The sequence below is a fragment of the Stenella coeruleoalba genome (genome assembly GCF_951394435.1).
Source record: "Stenella coeruleoalba genome assembly, chromosome: 14".
NCBI lineage: Eukaryota > Metazoa > Chordata > Mammalia > Artiodactyla > Delphinidae > Stenella > Stenella coeruleoalba.
In genome coordinates this window covers 2,917,597-2,935,359 of record NC_137160.1, presented here as the reverse complement: position 1 = coordinate 2,935,359, position 17,763 = coordinate 2,917,597, and the positions used below count along the sequence as shown (strand labels likewise).

Here is a 17,763-nt window from a genome sequence, read left to right as displayed (position 1 = left end):
GTGCCCTCTTTTTATGTCTTTAATTTTTTATATAAAATAATTTATTTTTATCTTTTAAAATCTTATTGTATAAGTAATACATGTTTATTTTGGAAAAAGTTAGAAACTAAAGATTAACAAAAGTAACGTAAAAGAACCAATAATCACACCAGTGGGAGAGAACGCATATGCAGCTGACCTTTGAACAACGCAGGTCTGAACTGTGCGGGTCCACTTAAACGTGGAGTTTTTCAGTCAGTATGTATGACAGTACTACGTGGTGCGGAGTTGGCTGACTCCAAGGGTGGGGAGCCGTGGACGTGGAGGGCCGCCCTGAGGTTATGCTCGGATTTTCAACCGCGCGGGGTCGGCGCTCCAGACCCTGGTGTTGTTCAAGGGTCAGCTGTGTAGTCTTTCAGGCTTTTTTTTTTTTTTTAGCTAGACATATACTTCCCATAATAGTTTATATACTTAAGGATAGTTTTTTCAGTGCAAATACATACTGTTTTGTAACCCACTCTTTTCCTTTAATACATTGTGAATACATCTTTTCCTCTTTCACTTACTGAATCATGAGTGTTTTCCCCATGTCACTATTTTAAATTGCTTTGTTAAAGTCTTCAGCATCTGGATATAGCATCATGATATTTTTACCATTTCCTTTATTATTTAACCTTTAAGTTGTTTATACTTTTTCAGTATTATAAACAGTACATCTTTGCATGTATCTTTAATCGTTTCATTAGGATAGATTCCTAGAGTTGGATTTACTGAATTAACAAGGCTTTTACAAGTTCTTTATAGAATGCCACGTTATGTTTTCGAGAGCGCATGCTGCTTTATACCTTCTCCTGCAGACTGCAGGCCTGCCTGTCTCACTCAGCTGTAGCGCTGTCCAGAAATGGCCATTGTTTTCGTTTTAAAAGGCAGAACGTGTTTAATTTTGGAATACGTTCACACAGTGAGACTCAGACAGCAGAGAAAGGGTTAGAGAGTGAGACTTAAGTCTCCATCAGGCCCGACTTTCAGTCCTCCTCCCAGAAGCTGCCTGCACAGCGGTCTCTTCTGCATCCTCCCAGGGGCTTTCAGTGCGCGTACATATCTCTGCATCCCCGGTAATATCACGCAGTAGCAGTATTCTGTGCTGTTTCTTCAGTTGGCTCTGTCTTAGGTATTGTTGCAGCCGCCGCATGGTGTTACACTGTATGCGTTGTGTACACCCGTGTCATACTCAGCAGGTCTCTGCGCAGGTTGTTTCTGCCCTTTGTGTGTAGCTGCAGTGAGCAGTCTATTCATTGACAGGTTCTGGCTCTTACGATTTGCTTAGAAATGCTTCCCAAGTGTACAATCACCATTTTTTAAAATCCCCCCGTGTCTTCTAATGCAGGTCCACAAGATGTAGGGCGCACCTGTATTTCAGAAATCCTGAGTTCACACTCATTCCTCCAACCCCAGCCCCTCTGTACAGGGCGCCCACCTTCCCCCCAGTTCCTGGTTGTGTGTCCCTTCCTCCACGGCGGGGCGGGGCTCCCAGCAGTGAACACGCCGCTCCCCTCGTGTGCTCGGTGGTCCTGTGTTAACACTGGAAGTCGTTTCACAGTTGCTTGGCCCAAACCACTGTACATGAAGCGCGTTTCGGATCTGGGGTCAGTACAGGGTTGTTGCATTCGTTCGCTTTCTCTTTTAGGCCCCCTTCCCATTCTTACGATCTGCGGCCCTCAGTTTACTGCCCTCAATTAGGGTCGGGCTTGTAAGACCAGAGACAGCCCCATGCAGGCAGAGTAGGGATTGAGGGCCGGGGAGGTAGTCTTTGAACATTAGGGTAGTAAGTAGTAGCCGTCAAAAAGAAACAAACAAGGGGCACTCAGGAGACTGGCTCCTTTCTGTAACCCTGCCCCATTCCTGGGACCACGTTCTTGGTTTTCAGTGTGACTTTGCTGTATTTCTCTTTGTAATGATAAACAAATGTTTGTATGTTTCTTATTTTACTTTTCTGGTTTATTATTAATGTGGACTTTAGAATTTTGCCTAATTAAAAATTAATTGGTATTTTAATTTTGATTGCATTAAATTTTTAGATTGTTAAAGGGGAGAATTGAGCATGTTTAAAATATTGAATCTTTATTGTCAAAATATTCAGTAATGTTTTGTTCAGATGGCTTCAGCACATTATTTAAATTTGTTCTTTTTTTTTTAAAAATATCATGTAACGGCTCTTTCAAACATGTATTATTTGTTATCTGTCTATAGGAAAGCAGTGCATTTTTGTATATTGGTTTTGTAGCCTGCTGTTCTACCAGATTCTCTGAGTTTTCAGGTGCACAACCTCATCTACAAGTAATAATTAGGTGATGAGATTTTTGGTTTGGTTTTGTTTTCACCTAGTACATGGAGGGTTTTAAAGTAAACCAGATCTCACCCCTCGAATTTTCGAACAATTTTGAAATAGTTGCAGGCATCATGTTACTACTGCACCTCTAAATACTTCAGTTGTATCCCCTAAAAACAAAGACACTTTTCCTCATTATCACAGAACAGTTGCCACACTCAAGAATTTAACGTTGCTCTAATAATCCACCTTCAGACGTCTCCATGGGGAGGGGCAGGGCCTGACTTCCTATGAGAGTGGGTGGAGAAGGGAGTTGTGAGCAGAAGAGATACCTCTGCCTTTGACCCTAGAAGCAAAGCGTGAGGACAGGTTCGGGTGGACAGGGGATGCGGGTGTGACAGCGGGAGTCCAGGCCCTTCCTGCTGGCTTAGGGCAGCTTTCCCTTTCTCGGTTTGCAGCTTCCGTAGTCTCTGTGTCTCAGCAAGTTTTCCACTGAGCCAAACGCTAAGAGTTCTTTTTCTGAAGCAGTTAAATCTAAGAGGTCCAATAAGTATTTATGTCTTAAGTAACTTAGTAGCCATTTGAAAAACTACCGTATGTAAATTAGGTACTTCGTAGCTTTTTAAACCCTGCAATTTCCTGTTTCACGTTGATTTTCACTCATTCCCTGCTTTTTAACCACAGCGACTACTGAAAGCCAGCTTCACAACGTTACGATGTCATTGAAACTGAACGGTATTGAGCCAGTCGTCCATGTGACGTGGGACGGTTGTCGAGGGTCGTGTGTCTTCCCTTGAGGGCGTCTGCTGTCCCTTGGCCCCTGCGAGTCTGTTATGGTCACTGCCACCTCCCTCTCGGGCTGGATTGGGGCTGCAGAACCTCATTTTTCTCTGTGAAATGGAGACGTTGCCTTGTCTTCACAGAAGAATGAGGTGGTGGAGGGAGGCATGGGTGTGGGAAGCCTGCTTTTGGGAAGTGGGAGCAGAGCCTGACCAGGGACAGATACGTGGGTTGTGTTCCACGTAATACAGGGGTCGTGGCTGCGAACGGATCTGTGTGTGTTGGGTGGGAGGGGAGCATGTGGCTTCTTCACAGCGCCCTTCAGCCCAGTAGGAGGTCAGATGGTTGTTTGCATCAAGGTTCTGTGACGGGATAGCGAATGAGTCAGTTGTTGGCAGAGGGTTGAAACGATGTAACATGCGGTCTAGGCCGCATCAGCAAGGGGGTGAAGCCTGGTGTGTGTGTGCGCGCGTGTGTCAATCCTCAAGGGGCTCACTGCGGCGGGTGGGGTGGGGGCAGATGATTGAAGCCGTTCCGACTGTCCTGGCGCCCCGGGTGGACCCAGCCCTGGGGGTGATGGCATAGGGCGGGTGTGCCCCTGAGCTGGGGCCCCGCACCTCTGCCAGCCGCACACCACCGATGCAGGCCAGAGAAACTGCTGTGCTCCATCCTAATGCTTCTTCAGATACACCTTTAAAAATTTTCTCTACCTCCTCCACGACTGGAAAGAGAAATAACAGTAATTCATCATTTCCAGACACTCTTAGGTTTTTATACATTATTTTCAAAACCTTCCCTTCATTCTGTTTTCTCTTCCACACCCTTTGTCCAGATTCTTTTCCACACTGTCCCCCAAGTGGAGCTCACAGTCTCTGATGTCTGCCTTTATCCCGTTTCCTTGTGTTTCTCGTTGCTGTGACGTCGTCTCCTGAGGTGGCAGCCCCGTCATGCGCAGCAGCTGTGACGGCAGCTTGGGCAGCCTGGTCTCATCTGCATCCTTGCTGCAGTGGTGAAGCTCCAGCTGTCTTTGTCTTTCACTGTTGTAGGAGCGTAAACAGTTCATAGTTTCTGGCTCCAGATTTTTTTTTTCCCAAAAGGCCTTTGAGGAACATAAACAGTTCATAGTTTCTGACGCCCAGTTTTTTTTTTCCCAAAAGGCCTTTGAGAAGCGTGTATTTTCTGAAACCAGTTGACTTTCATTTCTGTTACTACTAACCTGTCTTCTATTTTCTCTCTTGGAAAATAACAGATTCTCTCTTAGATCAGTAAATAATCACAGGAGAGGAACAGGGCTGGAATAGTCAGAAGGGAGGCTTTTGTGTAACTGGGTTGAAGCTGGGGATGGAAACCGTGAAAATGCTTTATCTTCTTGCCCTTGCGCCACTGTGCTGCCGGGGACAAGGCTCTGGAAGTTGAGAAGTGATGTTCAGTAACGTGACCTTAGTAACCCCGTGCTGAACAGGAATTCAGGACTAGTGGTTTCACAGGAGCAGAACAACGACAACAAAAAAGGTTTGCAGTGCTTATTTCTGATGGGAAAATGTGTTGGCAATATGTAAAAAATCGGGTGCTCTTTTTAAAAAAAAGGGTTGTGTTCGGGTGCAGGTTGGGAGTTTTCCTCTCTCACCTAACAGTCTGGTGTCGTACAGTACAGAGCTGGTGGGGTGGCCGAGGTAGTCCGGGACCCCACGTGCTCTGCTCTCTGTGTTTCTTGTACCACGTGGCTTACAGCGGAGGGAGGGAGGGAGGGAGGTGGCGCGTCTGCTGTGGGAAGGCCAGATCCAGAGGTGGGCGGAGCATCAGCCTGCTGCCATCCTGTCGAGCGGAAGGGGCACGGTCGCCACACAGGGTGGTTAGTGTTAGGAAGGTCGGCACACAGCCGTGTGCTCAGCTAAGAAACCCATCGTTGTATAGAAGAAGAATAGATACTGGAACACAATTATCAGTCTTGTCCATGTATGTTAAATAATGCATTTTAGCTACCTTTGCCTATTTTGTATGTTTTCATTTCTTAGTTAATTGATTTGAATGTGGTATATTAGTATCGACTACAGGAACAATTCCTTACCTTTAGTTGCACTTAAAATTAACCGATAAGAATCCAGCTAAGATGACGTAGACCCTTTGTGCCCCTCTTACAACTGAAAATACATAGAAATCACACAGCCGAGAGATCTAGAGGCTCCTGAGGGCGGGAAGAAGGAGGCGGGCAGCTGAGGGCTTTCAGGACTTGAGGAACGTGTGGCAGCGAGTCCCCTGAGCTACTTTTTTGCCTGCTGTACACCTGGACAGGGTGCTGGAAGAGCCTGCAGCCTTCTGCCAGCAGGCGTAGATGAAAACACGCCAGAAGATTGGTTGCCAACAGCCCAAACTGGGAAGAGGATGGTCTCACAAGAGAAAATCTTGTTGACGCTGCCAACCCTATTCCAGCCAAATACCCACTGAAGAGCTCGGCGGGGCTGGGAGGAGAGCGATGGTCTACGCCAGCCTGCTCTCCTGCAGTCCCCTGCAAGCAGATGGCCCTCTGCTGCCCTGACCCCCGGGATCCAGTAGGGAGCTAATCTTGCATCCGTCTCCTGGCGGATGGAGGTGGCACCCAGATCGCCCCCCCCCCCCCCCGATGGTGTTAGAGAGCCCAGCTAGAAGCCGGCCTTCCATCCTCTGCCGGGCAGAAGCAGGGCGTATTCTGACTCCCCGCCTGTGTAGTCTCTCCACCGGCAGCACCAAGACTCAGCCAGGTGATGTGGGATGGACCGGTCTGCACGGGGCAGAGGGGCCCTGTGAGGTGGCCCTCCACTCCCCAGCTGGTCCTGCCTCTGAACAGGGTGACACCGGCCAAGAGATGAGCCCAGTGGACGGTGATGGAAACCAGTGCTGCTGGGGCTCAGAGGAGGGCGGTGCCCTGTGGGGTGGGCTAAGGTTTCTCTCCAGCGCTGAGCGCCATTTTGAGGCAGACTCCTGTAGGAAAGGAAGAACGGCTGCTGAGAAAGCGCGGGCGGGGGCAAGGACAGCGCTTGGGCATTGGAGCCTGGGGGCTCTGGGAGAGGGAACGGGGTACAGAGAAAGGTCGTGGGTGGCCCCGGGGGAGGGGCGGCGGGAAGGGCAAGCAAGCGTTACGGGGCGAGTAGCCTAAAGGCGGTTAGTATTTAGCGTATTTTATACTGTTTTACTTTTAAAAAGTTATTATATCTTCAGCCAGGTGGGGACTGATAAGAATGCCATGTTTCCCTGGATGATCTGCTGGCCACTTAGCGGTCACTGGAGTTCCCCCAGGACCGCCTGCTTCTGGGGCAGGCACTAGCCACCGCCTCTGCCTAGAGGGCCTGCCGGGAGCTCCGACTGCGGGGAACGCGGTACAGTGGGCGTCCGCCAGCCGCGCACAGGCCTCGCACTCCCCACTGAGACTTGCTCGAGGTGCCAGGTCCTGGGCAGGGAGGGAGGCCCGTCCCGGCTCCTGGGTCTGGCTGGGTGAAACACAGCGGCAGCACGAAACCTTCCACCACGAGGCCTGTTCGGTTGTGGCCCAGCATGTGCTTGATCCTGCTTTCGCAGTATGAGCAAATTGTACATAAACCAGAGTTTCCACTCGGAAAATTCTGGTCAGTTTCTGAGTAGTATCCATGTAGATGTCCCCTGAAATATACGAACCTGTCATTTGGTGAAGAAGTACTTGAAAAGAGGATGGGTCTGAGCCAAAGCAATGAGAGTCAGGGTGCGGGTGGGAGGGTAACAAGTCAGGGTTTATCCGTGATTGTAAGTCATTAGTGAAAGGAGAATCCCTTGCTGTACAGATTCAGGGTGTGGATGCCCCCAGTGCTACACTCAAGATAGGCAGCAAATTTTGTTAGGTGGTTTTTAAATTTTTGACAGTTCCCAGGAAAGAAATTTCTTTATTATCAGCAAGATACTAACAAGATAGTTCATTATTTCCTTAAATTATTATATAGTAACACTAATTTAAAGTTACTTAAGTTGGCGTCATTCTTGGATTGCTCAAAGTATCCCATTCATCCTGTCTTTTCTGCAGAGGATGCGCTGAGTAGTGCCAGCGAGCAGCCTCATGTTAACGCTGTTCCTGTGCATGTACGAGACTGTCAGGTGGGGTAATTAGGAGAAAGTCTGATGGGAAGAAATAGCTATATATTTCATTGTTTGGAAGTAATAGTTTATTCTCATTGACAGGTTACACTCATTCTTTTCCATGTTTGGATCATTTAAATAAATAATTGTATTATAGAAGGTCACATGAGTAAACTCATTGAACTTTGTACTGAGTCAACAGTTCATTACTGAGTACTTCCTCTGTGCCAGGCACCGTTCAGCATCTTACATGCACCGTTGTACTTAACTTTATAACAACCCTGTGAGGGCAGGCATTGCTGCCACCACTGTTTCACAGACTTTGAGCGGTCAACACCCCCAGATACACACCGCTGGTGACCGGCAGCCTTCACGTGAACCAAGGCCCAACTCCAGAACATCTGGACCAGCGCTATCCTAATTGAAATTTTGAGTAATTTAAAATTTATAGTGGCTATATTTCCAAAAGTTAAAAAGAAAACAGATGAAATATATTTTATTTTAATATATTTATGAAAATATATCCAAAATATTCTAATTCAAATGTTAAAAGTTGAGCTATTTTACATTCTTCCTTTTTTTTTTTTTTCAGTAAGTCTTTGAAATCCTGTGTGTATTTTATACTTATTCCGTAGCTCTGTTCAGGTGCTCAGCCAGGCACTTCTGGACAGAGTCGCGGACCTCTCGTAATCGACTACCCGTAAACCAGATTGAAAGAATGATAGGTGTTTCCGTTTAAAAATTTACCAGCTGTCATTTTGTTTTAAGGTAGTCTATTAAACTGTCACCTTAATTTAAATTCTTTCCTGACGCTTTTGTGGTCATTCTGCTTCTCTTTAAAGTTTTCACAGCAAAGATGGACAAAATGCCATTTACCCAGCAGCCAGTTTGAAACAATTCGCTTTGCTCAGAAATTGTATTGTTCTCTCATCCTTTTCCCTATGTTTCTATCAGGAAAGAAATCATTTTTATATGTTCATATTTGGACATGACGATATTATTTGTTGAGAGGTGAAATAGTGTTTGTTCCAGAGGAAAGCATCCTTTGTGTATCAGCCATTTACAGTATGAGTTCTTTCAAGAGGTGATGGCTCTGAAGTGTTTGCTCTGCTCACGGGCGGTCTTTGCCTTTGCAGAACCTCATCTGCTCTGAGTGTGGGGATGAGTTCACCCTGCAGAGCCAGCTGGCCATCCACATGGAGGAGCACCGCCAGGAGCTGGCTGCGAGCCGGACTCACGCCTGCAAGGCCTGCAGGAAGGAGTTCGAGACGTCATCACAGCTGAGGGAGCACATGAAGACGCATTATAAAATTAGGTGTGAGCCTTTTCTTGGGCTAAAAAAATTATACGGTACCTTAAAAATGGGCATGCTTTGCTATGACTGGTTCCACATCTTGGCTGCTTTAGAAGCAAGAACAGGGCAACTCATCTCACGTGGTGTCGGGATGTCTTTCGTAGCATGTGTTATGTGTTGTGTCTACAGTAGGACAGGAAAGGTCGAAAATTTAAATGTCAGACTGTATGGATAGACGTTTTTAGCTATATTATAATGTTAAAAGGTATAGAACAGAGTATATTGGCAATACATTTTTATGGGCAGGTAACAAGGTGTGTAGAGTGGATTCACAAAGGCCACATTAGCACCTTCTTACTGAATTGGTTTATTTATACTACCTATTTAGAACTTACATGTTCAAATAGTTACTGTGCTTAGTGTGTATATAAATATATAAGTAAAACTTCATTTAATCCTTACAAACAACCCTTCAGGCCTGATACTTTTATGTCCCCATTTTGCAGATGAGAAAAGGTAGACTAGAGAGACCAAGTAACTTTCCCAAGGTTTTACAGCCATAAGTCAAGTGTTAGGGATTTAAACCCTAGTAGTCTGGCTTTAGTGCTCATAATATTAGCAACCACGCCTGTATTTACATACATATATACATTTATTCCTAGTAAAACTTAACATGGCTTCGAAATTTTGTATTTGACCTATTCCTGATTATATATTTTTTACTGCTATTTCCTTCTCTTAATGATATGAAATGCAGAGCTGTTCCTGGCCCTTTGTGCTAAGTTAGCCAATGGTGGTGGTCAGTGGTCACACTCGTTGAGCTGATCTCTACAACAAACTATAAAAGCCCGTATCGATTAACTTTTTAATGACAGTATCATCAGTTTAACTTGCCACCCTTCCAAGCTCCAGTATCTAGGAGCTATCTGTACTGTTTCATAACAAGCACCACCACAGCAAAAGGTCCCACACCAGTTAATAAAGTTTGTAAAGTGCCTGAGTGTTTTGTAGTATTTATGTATTCTCTTTGGCATTGTGTTTTGGAAGCGTGGACTGAACATCTCCATATGATCAAAGTTCTCCTGTCTTTCCCACTCCCTTCATATTGCTGGTTGTTGACTAATGTGGTTCCCACCTGACGCTGTGTTGTCTCGGCGATCTTTAAACTCCCCACATGTAACGCGTGTGTCCTATCACACTAGATCTTTACTGTGATGACGTTCTAGCGCAGGCTCTTTTGATTGTCCCCGAAGGTCTTGGAGAGGCAACTGAAGGTGCGTACGTGGTCACCGCGCACTAGAGCGCGCCGGCCCCTGGGCCTTCCAGGGGCCGGGCAAGCTGCCTCCCTGTCGCGGAGCTGCCGTTTAGCAGGGGAGACAGACAGCGGCCAAGCAATCGGATTAGCCGGCGCAGGCTTCAGGCAGTGGGCGTGTTGAGAAGGAAGTAGGATTGGATTCACCTGGGGTGACGCTCCAGGGATGGGCAGTTGCTGAGGCACCTGTCGGATGTAGGCCTTTCTTAGGATGGCCGTTTGAAGTGGGACCCAGGTGAGGAGCAGGGGGAGACGGCCCTGCAGGTCTGGGGGGCATTCTGGGCCTGGTGGGTGGGGAGGGGGGCAGTTGCCACAGTCTGAGCCGCAGGGGGAGGCCGGTGTGATGGGAGCCGGCTGCGGGGTGGAGTGGAGCTCACGGGGCTGAGTGCGAGGCGGCCGGGTCTCGGAGCTGGAGGGCGCTGAGCCCATCCGGGAACGCAGGTGTTACCCCAAGGGCCGCGGGAAAACCTGGGAAGGTTTGGCCCACGGATCTGGCTGCCCAGCCTTCAGGCTGCAGCCTGGCTGCTGTGTGGGTGAGGTTGAAGCAGGGAGACCCATGGATCGGGGCCACAGAATGGCGGTGCTGCTCTCAGGCCACGCTGGTGGCTGCAGGGTGGAGAGATGGGAGCTTCTTTGGAGGTGTTTTGGGGTGAGACCAGCAGCTTCTGGAGATGGACTTGAAGTCAGGGGTGAGGGAGAAGGAAGAATCCAGTGTAACTTCTAAGGTTTAAACTTCACAACTGGGAGCTGCCGTCTCCTGTTGTGGAAAGGAGCAGGCTGAGAATTAACAGGGCTTCATTTGGGACTGACTAGGTTTGAGGCGCCCAGGAGCCTGCAAGGGGTGTCAGCTAGAGAGTTAGGTGCCCAGGGCTGCTGCACAGAGGAGGAGTCCGAGTTGTTGGAGATCATCAGCGTCTAGGAGGAGCCTGCAGCAGGCAGCACACACTCGTGTCGACGTAGAAACCACACCTGCACAGGTCTGTGTTTGATCATCACAGGGAAAGCTTTATCTAGAAGAGACATTCCGACTCTCCTCCTCCCCAGCCAAAAAAATGAGTTTTATGATATTGATACACAGAACTAATCCATGGGTGTGTGTGTGTCCTACACACTTCTGTGTGATTGATTTCTCAGTAAAGCACATGCTGATGGCCAGTCGGCCTAACCTTTCCCATAGGATTTTGATTTAGAAGTGGTGGCACAAGGGATTCGACTTACTGAGTATTTTCCCTCTACTTATACTAGGGTGTCAAGTACAAGGTCTTATAATCGGAACATTGACAGGAGTGGATTCACGTATTCATGCCCACACTGTGGAAAGACGTTCCAAAAGCCAAGTCAGTTAACTCGGCATATTAGGATACACACAGGTACGAGACACATTGACTTTTGGGTGATTTCCCGTGCGACCTTAAGGGAAGAAACGGTGCTTTAGAGCCAGCTAGACCTGAAATGTAATCTTGCCTTTTCCATAGTTTGCTGATAACCTTGGTGTTACTTGTGAGGTTTTGAGTAGGTAGTGAGACGTGTGAGTCTGCGGCCACAGGGGAACGTTCTGCCTGGAGGGGTAGGTTCGGGGTCTTGAGTGTGGGTAACTTAAGTATTTTCTTTTAATCCATCAGATGCTGGCACAGTATGGAATGATGTTTTGATCATTTTTCTCCCTCTCTAGGTGAAAGACCATTTAAATGTAGCGAATGTGGAAAAGCTTTTAACCAGAAGGGGGCGCTGCAAACTCACATGATTAAGCATACAGGTGAAAAACCCCACGCCTGTGCCTTTTGTCCTGCCGCTTTTTCTCAGAAAGGGAATCTCCAGTCACACGTGCAGAGAGTTCACTCAGAGGTAAGCCTCACACTTGGGGGTGTGGTCCTCACAGGTGTGCAGTACGTCACAGGCTGCACGGATGGCTCTTGAGTTAAGAGTGAACCTGAGAAATTCTCCATTTTAAATGTAGACGAAGAATTTGTGCAGAGCAGACCCTGTTTAAAAAAATACATATATGTGGGCTTCCCTGGTGGCGCAGTGGTTGAGAGTCTGCCTGCCGATGCAGGGGACACGGGTTCGTGCCCCGGTCCGGGAAGATCCCACATGCCGTGGAGCAGCTGGGCCCGTGAGCCACGGCCGCTGGGCCTGCGCGTCCGGATCCTGTGCTCCACAATGGGAGAGGCCACAATAACACACACAGACATACACACATACATGCAGACACACACATATACACACACACAAGACATACACACATATACACACACAGATATACACACATACATACACATATACGCAGACACACATATATATACACACATTTGAACCTTTCTGGCCTATTATACATGGGAGAAATATAAAATACTATTTTTTGTCTTTTCACCAACAGTATTATACCTTTGATGAATAAATGTTTGGAAATAATCATAATACCATTCTTAGTTGTGGTCCGTCAATCTGAATGTTAACCTATGTCATCCCTTTAGTGAACCTGAAACAGACACTTCCAAGTGTAAGAAATTGAGAGACAAATGAAATTGAGGAGAAAGTATTTTTCTGGTGCTATATTGCTGACCTTGCATATGGGCCCATTCACATTTTCTATCAAACAGAGCCCTGGTCGGTGTATTTCCCTCCACACTGCATGTTAGCTAACTATTTCAGCCAAACTGATGTTCCTAATTTTTTTGTTGTCTCCAGGTAATACTGATTTGCAAACCCTGGAAGTATTTCTCTTAAATTGGTTCAGCTTTGCTCTTATTATTATTTTTTTAAATATTTATTTATTTTTGGCTGCATCAGGCTCTTGGTTGTGGCACGCAGGCTTCTCTCTGGTGGCCTGTGGGCCTCTCTCTAGGTGCGGCGTGCGGGCTCAGTAGCCATGCGGCATGTGGGATCTTAGTTCCATGACCAGGGATCGAACCCGTGTCCCGTGCATTGGAAGGCGGATTCTTAGCCACTGGACCACCAGGGAAGTCCCCACCTTTGCTCTTGTTAATTGTCATGATTTGGTCTTATTTAGTCTAACTGTAGATTGTGAAGAAATATTTAAGCAACACAAATACTTTTATCATGGATCATTTATTTTATATAACTACAATACTTTGGAGGATGAAAAGCATCACATTCCTAAAAGCATATGTATATCTTTTAATTTTTTCCCTGGAGTAAATCCTTAAGTAACACTAAAATGAAGAAAACCCTACATACTTCATATAGTTTGTAAAGAGACTGAGAATTTCATATGCAGTGAAGTTGCTTTTAAAGACTAAGTTTTATTATCTAAGACCCAGAGACACTAGGCAGAGCATGTACGTATTCGTGAGGTTCCCTTCCGACCTGAGAAGAACAAATGTGGGCTGTGTAAGTGACCCTCGTGGAGCTCCCTCTGTGTGAAGGTTGCTGAGGAATAACAGTGTGTTTAAATGCACAGCAACTGGAAAGTGGCCCCTGAGAACAGTCCCAGGCGTCCTCGTTGGTGCTCCCGGCTTTAGGAAACCCTTTCAGGGAAGGCCGGGGACTCGCCTGCCCCCAGCCTGGGGACACCCTGGGACCTGCGGTGGGACGGGAGCAACCTCTAAAGATTGCTTGTAACATTATCTAATCCTGTGATGAGTCTAAAGCCGTAAAGTTCATTCTTAGCAAGGTGCTAGGTGGAGTGGAGGTCTTAGCCAAGTTCAGAGCCGGCTGGGCTTGTTGAGTAGTGCAGAGAGGATACTGTAGGTGCTTCCTCTGTGCCTGGGTGGCCCTGTCCCTGATATTGCCTTGTAGTCCACTCTTGGCTCTGTCGTAGTGTTAAAAAGTAGTCACTATTAAAAAAAAAAACAAAAAATGCAGTCACCGCCGTGGACGATTGGACTTGGTGATGGAAAATGTATACATTGCGTGGCCATCCATCCTGACTTGTATGTTCAAGGCTCAGAGTAAAATTATATCTAACTGTCTGGCCTTCATTATTGCACACTGTGCTTAACCATTTAAGAAGTTGAGAACATGTCAGACATTTTTTTACTAGAGCACAATGACTGAAAACTATGATTTTTCACTTAACCAGTTCTGATTTATAGAAAAGACTGAAATTTCAATTAATCTCATACTGGCAATATTGATTAAAGAGTTGGGTCATTGATTCTAGACCTACCTAACTTATAAGAAAAGGTATGATAAAGGGTTAGATTATTTCTGTCATTTTAATTGAATGATAAATTATGATTTGCCATAATTTAAATATTTTAATCTAACAATTGTAAAAACTTCTTTTTTCTTTTCTAAGGTCAAGAACGGCCCTACCTATAATTGTACAGAATGTAGTTGTGTATTTAAAAGTTTAGGTAGCCTGAACACTCATATCAGCAAGATGCATATGGGTGGGCCACAGAATTCAACAAGTGCTGCAGAGACTGCTCACGTTTTAACGGTAAGCTTAGTAAGCTGGTTGATAGCAGGTGTTCTTTTACCAAAATCTGTCATCTTAATTATGACCTTGAAAATTGAATATTATTTAGAATAGTATTTAGCACCGTAAAGATGCTATGGAAGTTTCCTGTATGGAAGTACGGTGCTACTTTTATTTGTTTGTTTAATGAGTGAAAGGAAATCAAAGTTTTAAAAACTTTAGAACAATATTAACGTGATTCTGATTTATGGACTGTCATCTGAACCGGTTAGAAATAAGACAAAATGTAATCATGTAATCATTAATTTATGAAATTGTAATTCCTATGGTCAGTGTTATTGATGATTGTTATTGAATATTCTTTATCCTTATGTTATACTTTAAGAATCACGTCTCTCTTTAAAGTAATATTTCTCCAGGTCTACTGTGACAGTGATACTTTTTCCTGAGACCTTGGACTTCTGGGAAACTCAGTTGTATTTTTCAGTACATGTATTTGAAATTGTATGACCCCCCAAACACACCCCCTTTTACTCCTTTTTTGTAGGCTTTCATAGCTCAGCCTCGATCTGCTACTTCTACTACCCTCCCAATTGATCATAAATGGCAGCATCTAAGCATAGAGCTTGGTGTCCTAACCAACAGCAGAGACTTTGGACGTACAGGTCTCGGGAGTGTTGAAGTAGCTCATGAGTGCCGTCAGCCGATAGTCTGTGTTCAGTCAGCAGCTGCCTCCTCCCAAACTAGAAAATAGGCCTAGTTTGTATTTAGTTCCCAAGCATGAGGTTCACATGTAGTGTTTACTTTTTCTTTTCTTTTCTCACAATATTTGCAGCTTAGGATGATTCCTCAACTTACTCTTGATCAGGGAGGATGTTGTAAAGAAGTTCTAAAACTGGAGAATAGAGTCTAATAATTATGTCTTAAATTCTATTTTGGACTGAGTATTTTTTAAATAAAATTTTCAATGTATAAATCAAGCAAATATTCATTTCCTTTGGCAGTATGCGAATCAAATATGTAGATGTAGTGAATTACCTGGAATGATAATACAAATCATTTTTAAAATTTATAGTTTCAGTAAAAAACAGAAAATGTAGTATAGGGGTTTGGAAACCTGTGATCCACGCCACCTTTTACCCTCATCTGCGTGTGTAAGAGCGCTCTGTGTCAGGTTATACGTACTGTTTCTCAGGACTGTCTAGGGGTCAGTGTCCAGCCCCCTGAACACTGTCTCATTTTGCCTCTCCCATTTTCTAAATCTTGACCTTTGTGCTTTACTTTGGAGGGTTTTTTTCAACTTTATCTTATAATTCTTTCCTTGAATTTTTTTTTAAGCTAGTAAGGTTTTTAATTTCTGAGATCTTTCCTTGTGATCTGGTTGTTTCTTTTTGAAGATACTCTTTTCTGGTTTGATGTACTTTCCTTTGAAATCTAATCAGCATTTTCTCTTAAAAGTTCTCTTCCAGTCATTGAATTGTCTCTCTTGTGCGTCTCCCCACTCCTTCTTCTTTCAGATGTCTTATAGTTCTTGGTTGCCTGCATTTAAGAAGGGGAGCATCAGGAAACCTGCCTCTGAACTTTTTATGTGTGAACAGAGCTGGTTGAACTCCAGCGTTACTTATAATTGGCCAGGGAACCAGCTCTTAAAATTGGGGTCCCTGGTGGCAGAATGTAAACGATTTTTTGTTTAATCTAGGGAACTAAGGGCCACAAAAGGTGTCCTAGCTCTCCCCAAATAGTTTTTTCATTTTTATCTCTTTTAGAGGCAATCCCCCATTTGTTTGCCTGAAGGTAAGTGCCTAATTGCCATCTTTTCTATGGAGGAAGACGGGATTCATTGTCAGTGATAAGTATTTTAATTAATAGACTTTATTTTTTGGAGCAGTTTTAGGTTAATAGTAAAAGTGAGCGGAAAGTACAGAAAGCTCCTGTAGACTCCTCTCCAGCAACCCACATAAGTTATTACCCCCGTTATTACCCCTTGCATTGGTGAGGTGCGTTTGTTACAGCTGATGGTTGAGTACTAGTGTATTACTATTAACTAAAGTCCACAGTTTATGTTAAGGTTCACTCTCGGTGGAGCACGTTCCGTCGGTTCGGGCCAGTGTATAATGCCCTGTTATCCACCATTACAGCATCGCGCAGGGTAGTTCTCTGCCCCTACTGTCTTCTGTGTATGCGTTTCACATTCCTGGGTTTCTGAGGAATCAGATCAGCTCTCTCTTCACAAGTTCTTGGCTGTAGCTTTACAGAGCATTTATTCCTCCAATGCCCCTATTTTTTGAGAATTAAAAGAAAAATTTTAAACCACAGTGATCTCTTGCTTATTTTCTATATTTTGTAACTCTTTTACTCCTTCATTTTAACGGACTAAGAGGGAGATGAGGCTTGTGTGCTTCACCCCCATCTTGAAGCAATAGTCTCTACCGCCGCTTACAAGACTTGAATTGTAGTAGAAAAAATTCATTGAATATATTTTTTTAAGGGCCAATTTTGTGTCTAACTTAAAAATCAGTGAGGCATTTTATTTAAAATTTACGTTTGGATAGGTATAGCTGACTCACTTTGTTATAAAGCAGAAACTAACACACCATTGTAAAGCAATTATACTCCAAAAAAGATGTTAAAAAAAATTCATGTTTGGGATACTAATTTTGGGATTTTAATGCTCATAAGGGAGATATGCCTGTTTATTTCCTTTTTAAAAAAAATTGGTGTACAAATTAATGTAATTGTTTATATTTTTAACGAAATGTTGCTGTGTTTCAGGCCACGCTGTTTCAGACCTTACCTCTTCAGCAGGCGGAAGCCCAGGTCACGTCTGCTCCGAGTCAGCAGAGTTCCCAGGCGGTGGCCGATGTCATCCAGCAGCTGCTGGAGCTGTCGGAGCCGGGGCCTGCGGGGTGCAGCCAGCCGCCTCAGGCCGGCCAGCAGCTGAGCATCACGGTGGGGGTCAGCCAGGACATCCTACAGGTGAGCCACACTTGCCTGCTCCTGTCTGTGTTTGTCAGGGGCTGGGCGTCAGCACTGACAACGCAATATGCAGGTCTTGTCAAAGGAAAGGGGTCTTCATGCAAAATGTGTCGTCATTGAAAAACTGTATTGAAACAAAATATGCTTGTTTGAGTACTTATGGACAGTGCAGTATTTGAAATGATTTATCACTCGATAAATACAAAGTTTAAAACTATAATTTTTTCTCTGTAAGTGAATTTTCTTGAAAAGTATAGGTGTTTCAGAACTTCCTTGTATCTACCCTTGTTGACAGAGGGTAAGGAATATTTCCTCCTTTCCCACTGCGCTCCTTGGAGATAGCACTGCCTGTCTTGACAGTGTGAGCGTCCCTGCTCCTGTGGCGCTGGAGCGTGCGGAGGGCAGAGGGCTCTTCTGAGTCTTCCTCCCCACCCAGCTCCATAGTCACCGCCTTCATTCCCAAGCAGAGACAGCCTTCTCTCTCCTGTCCCTCTGTTTACTTACTGACGTGAGCACTAACCTCTCCCCTCTACCTCTGTGGTGACAAGTTGGCCGGGGTGTGAAGAATCTCAGGTTGTCATGACGGCTGATGTCGTGAGGGTGACCCCGCTGTAGTTTCAACCAGGGAT

General features: G+C 45.2%; 1 protein-coding gene across 14 annotated transcripts in view; it reads left to right on the top strand.

Moving 5' to 3' along the window:
* Positions 1-17,763, top strand: part of ZNF236 (zinc finger protein 236) — a 161,165-nt gene that overhangs the window by 74,792 nt on the left and 68,610 nt on the right. For 13 of the 14 annotated variants that reach the window (XR_013831243.1, XM_079942240.1, XM_079942239.1 and 10 more), the window contains 5 exons: positions 8,305-8,483; positions 11,020-11,144; positions 11,447-11,619; positions 14,036-14,179; positions 16,931-17,134. Coding sequence is in view for 13 of the 14 variants with exons in the window: in XM_079942240.1 (XP_079798366.1) it covers positions 8,305-8,483; positions 11,020-11,144; positions 11,447-11,619; positions 14,036-14,179; positions 16,931-17,134 (825 nt within the window). In the remaining variant the exon portion in view is untranslated. Of the gene's footprint in view, positions 1-8,304; positions 8,484-9,729; positions 10,010-10,587; positions 10,752-11,019; positions 11,145-11,446; positions 11,620-14,035; positions 14,180-16,930; positions 17,135-17,763 lie in introns of those variants that run through there. The other variant, XM_079942231.1, reaches the window with a different exon arrangement.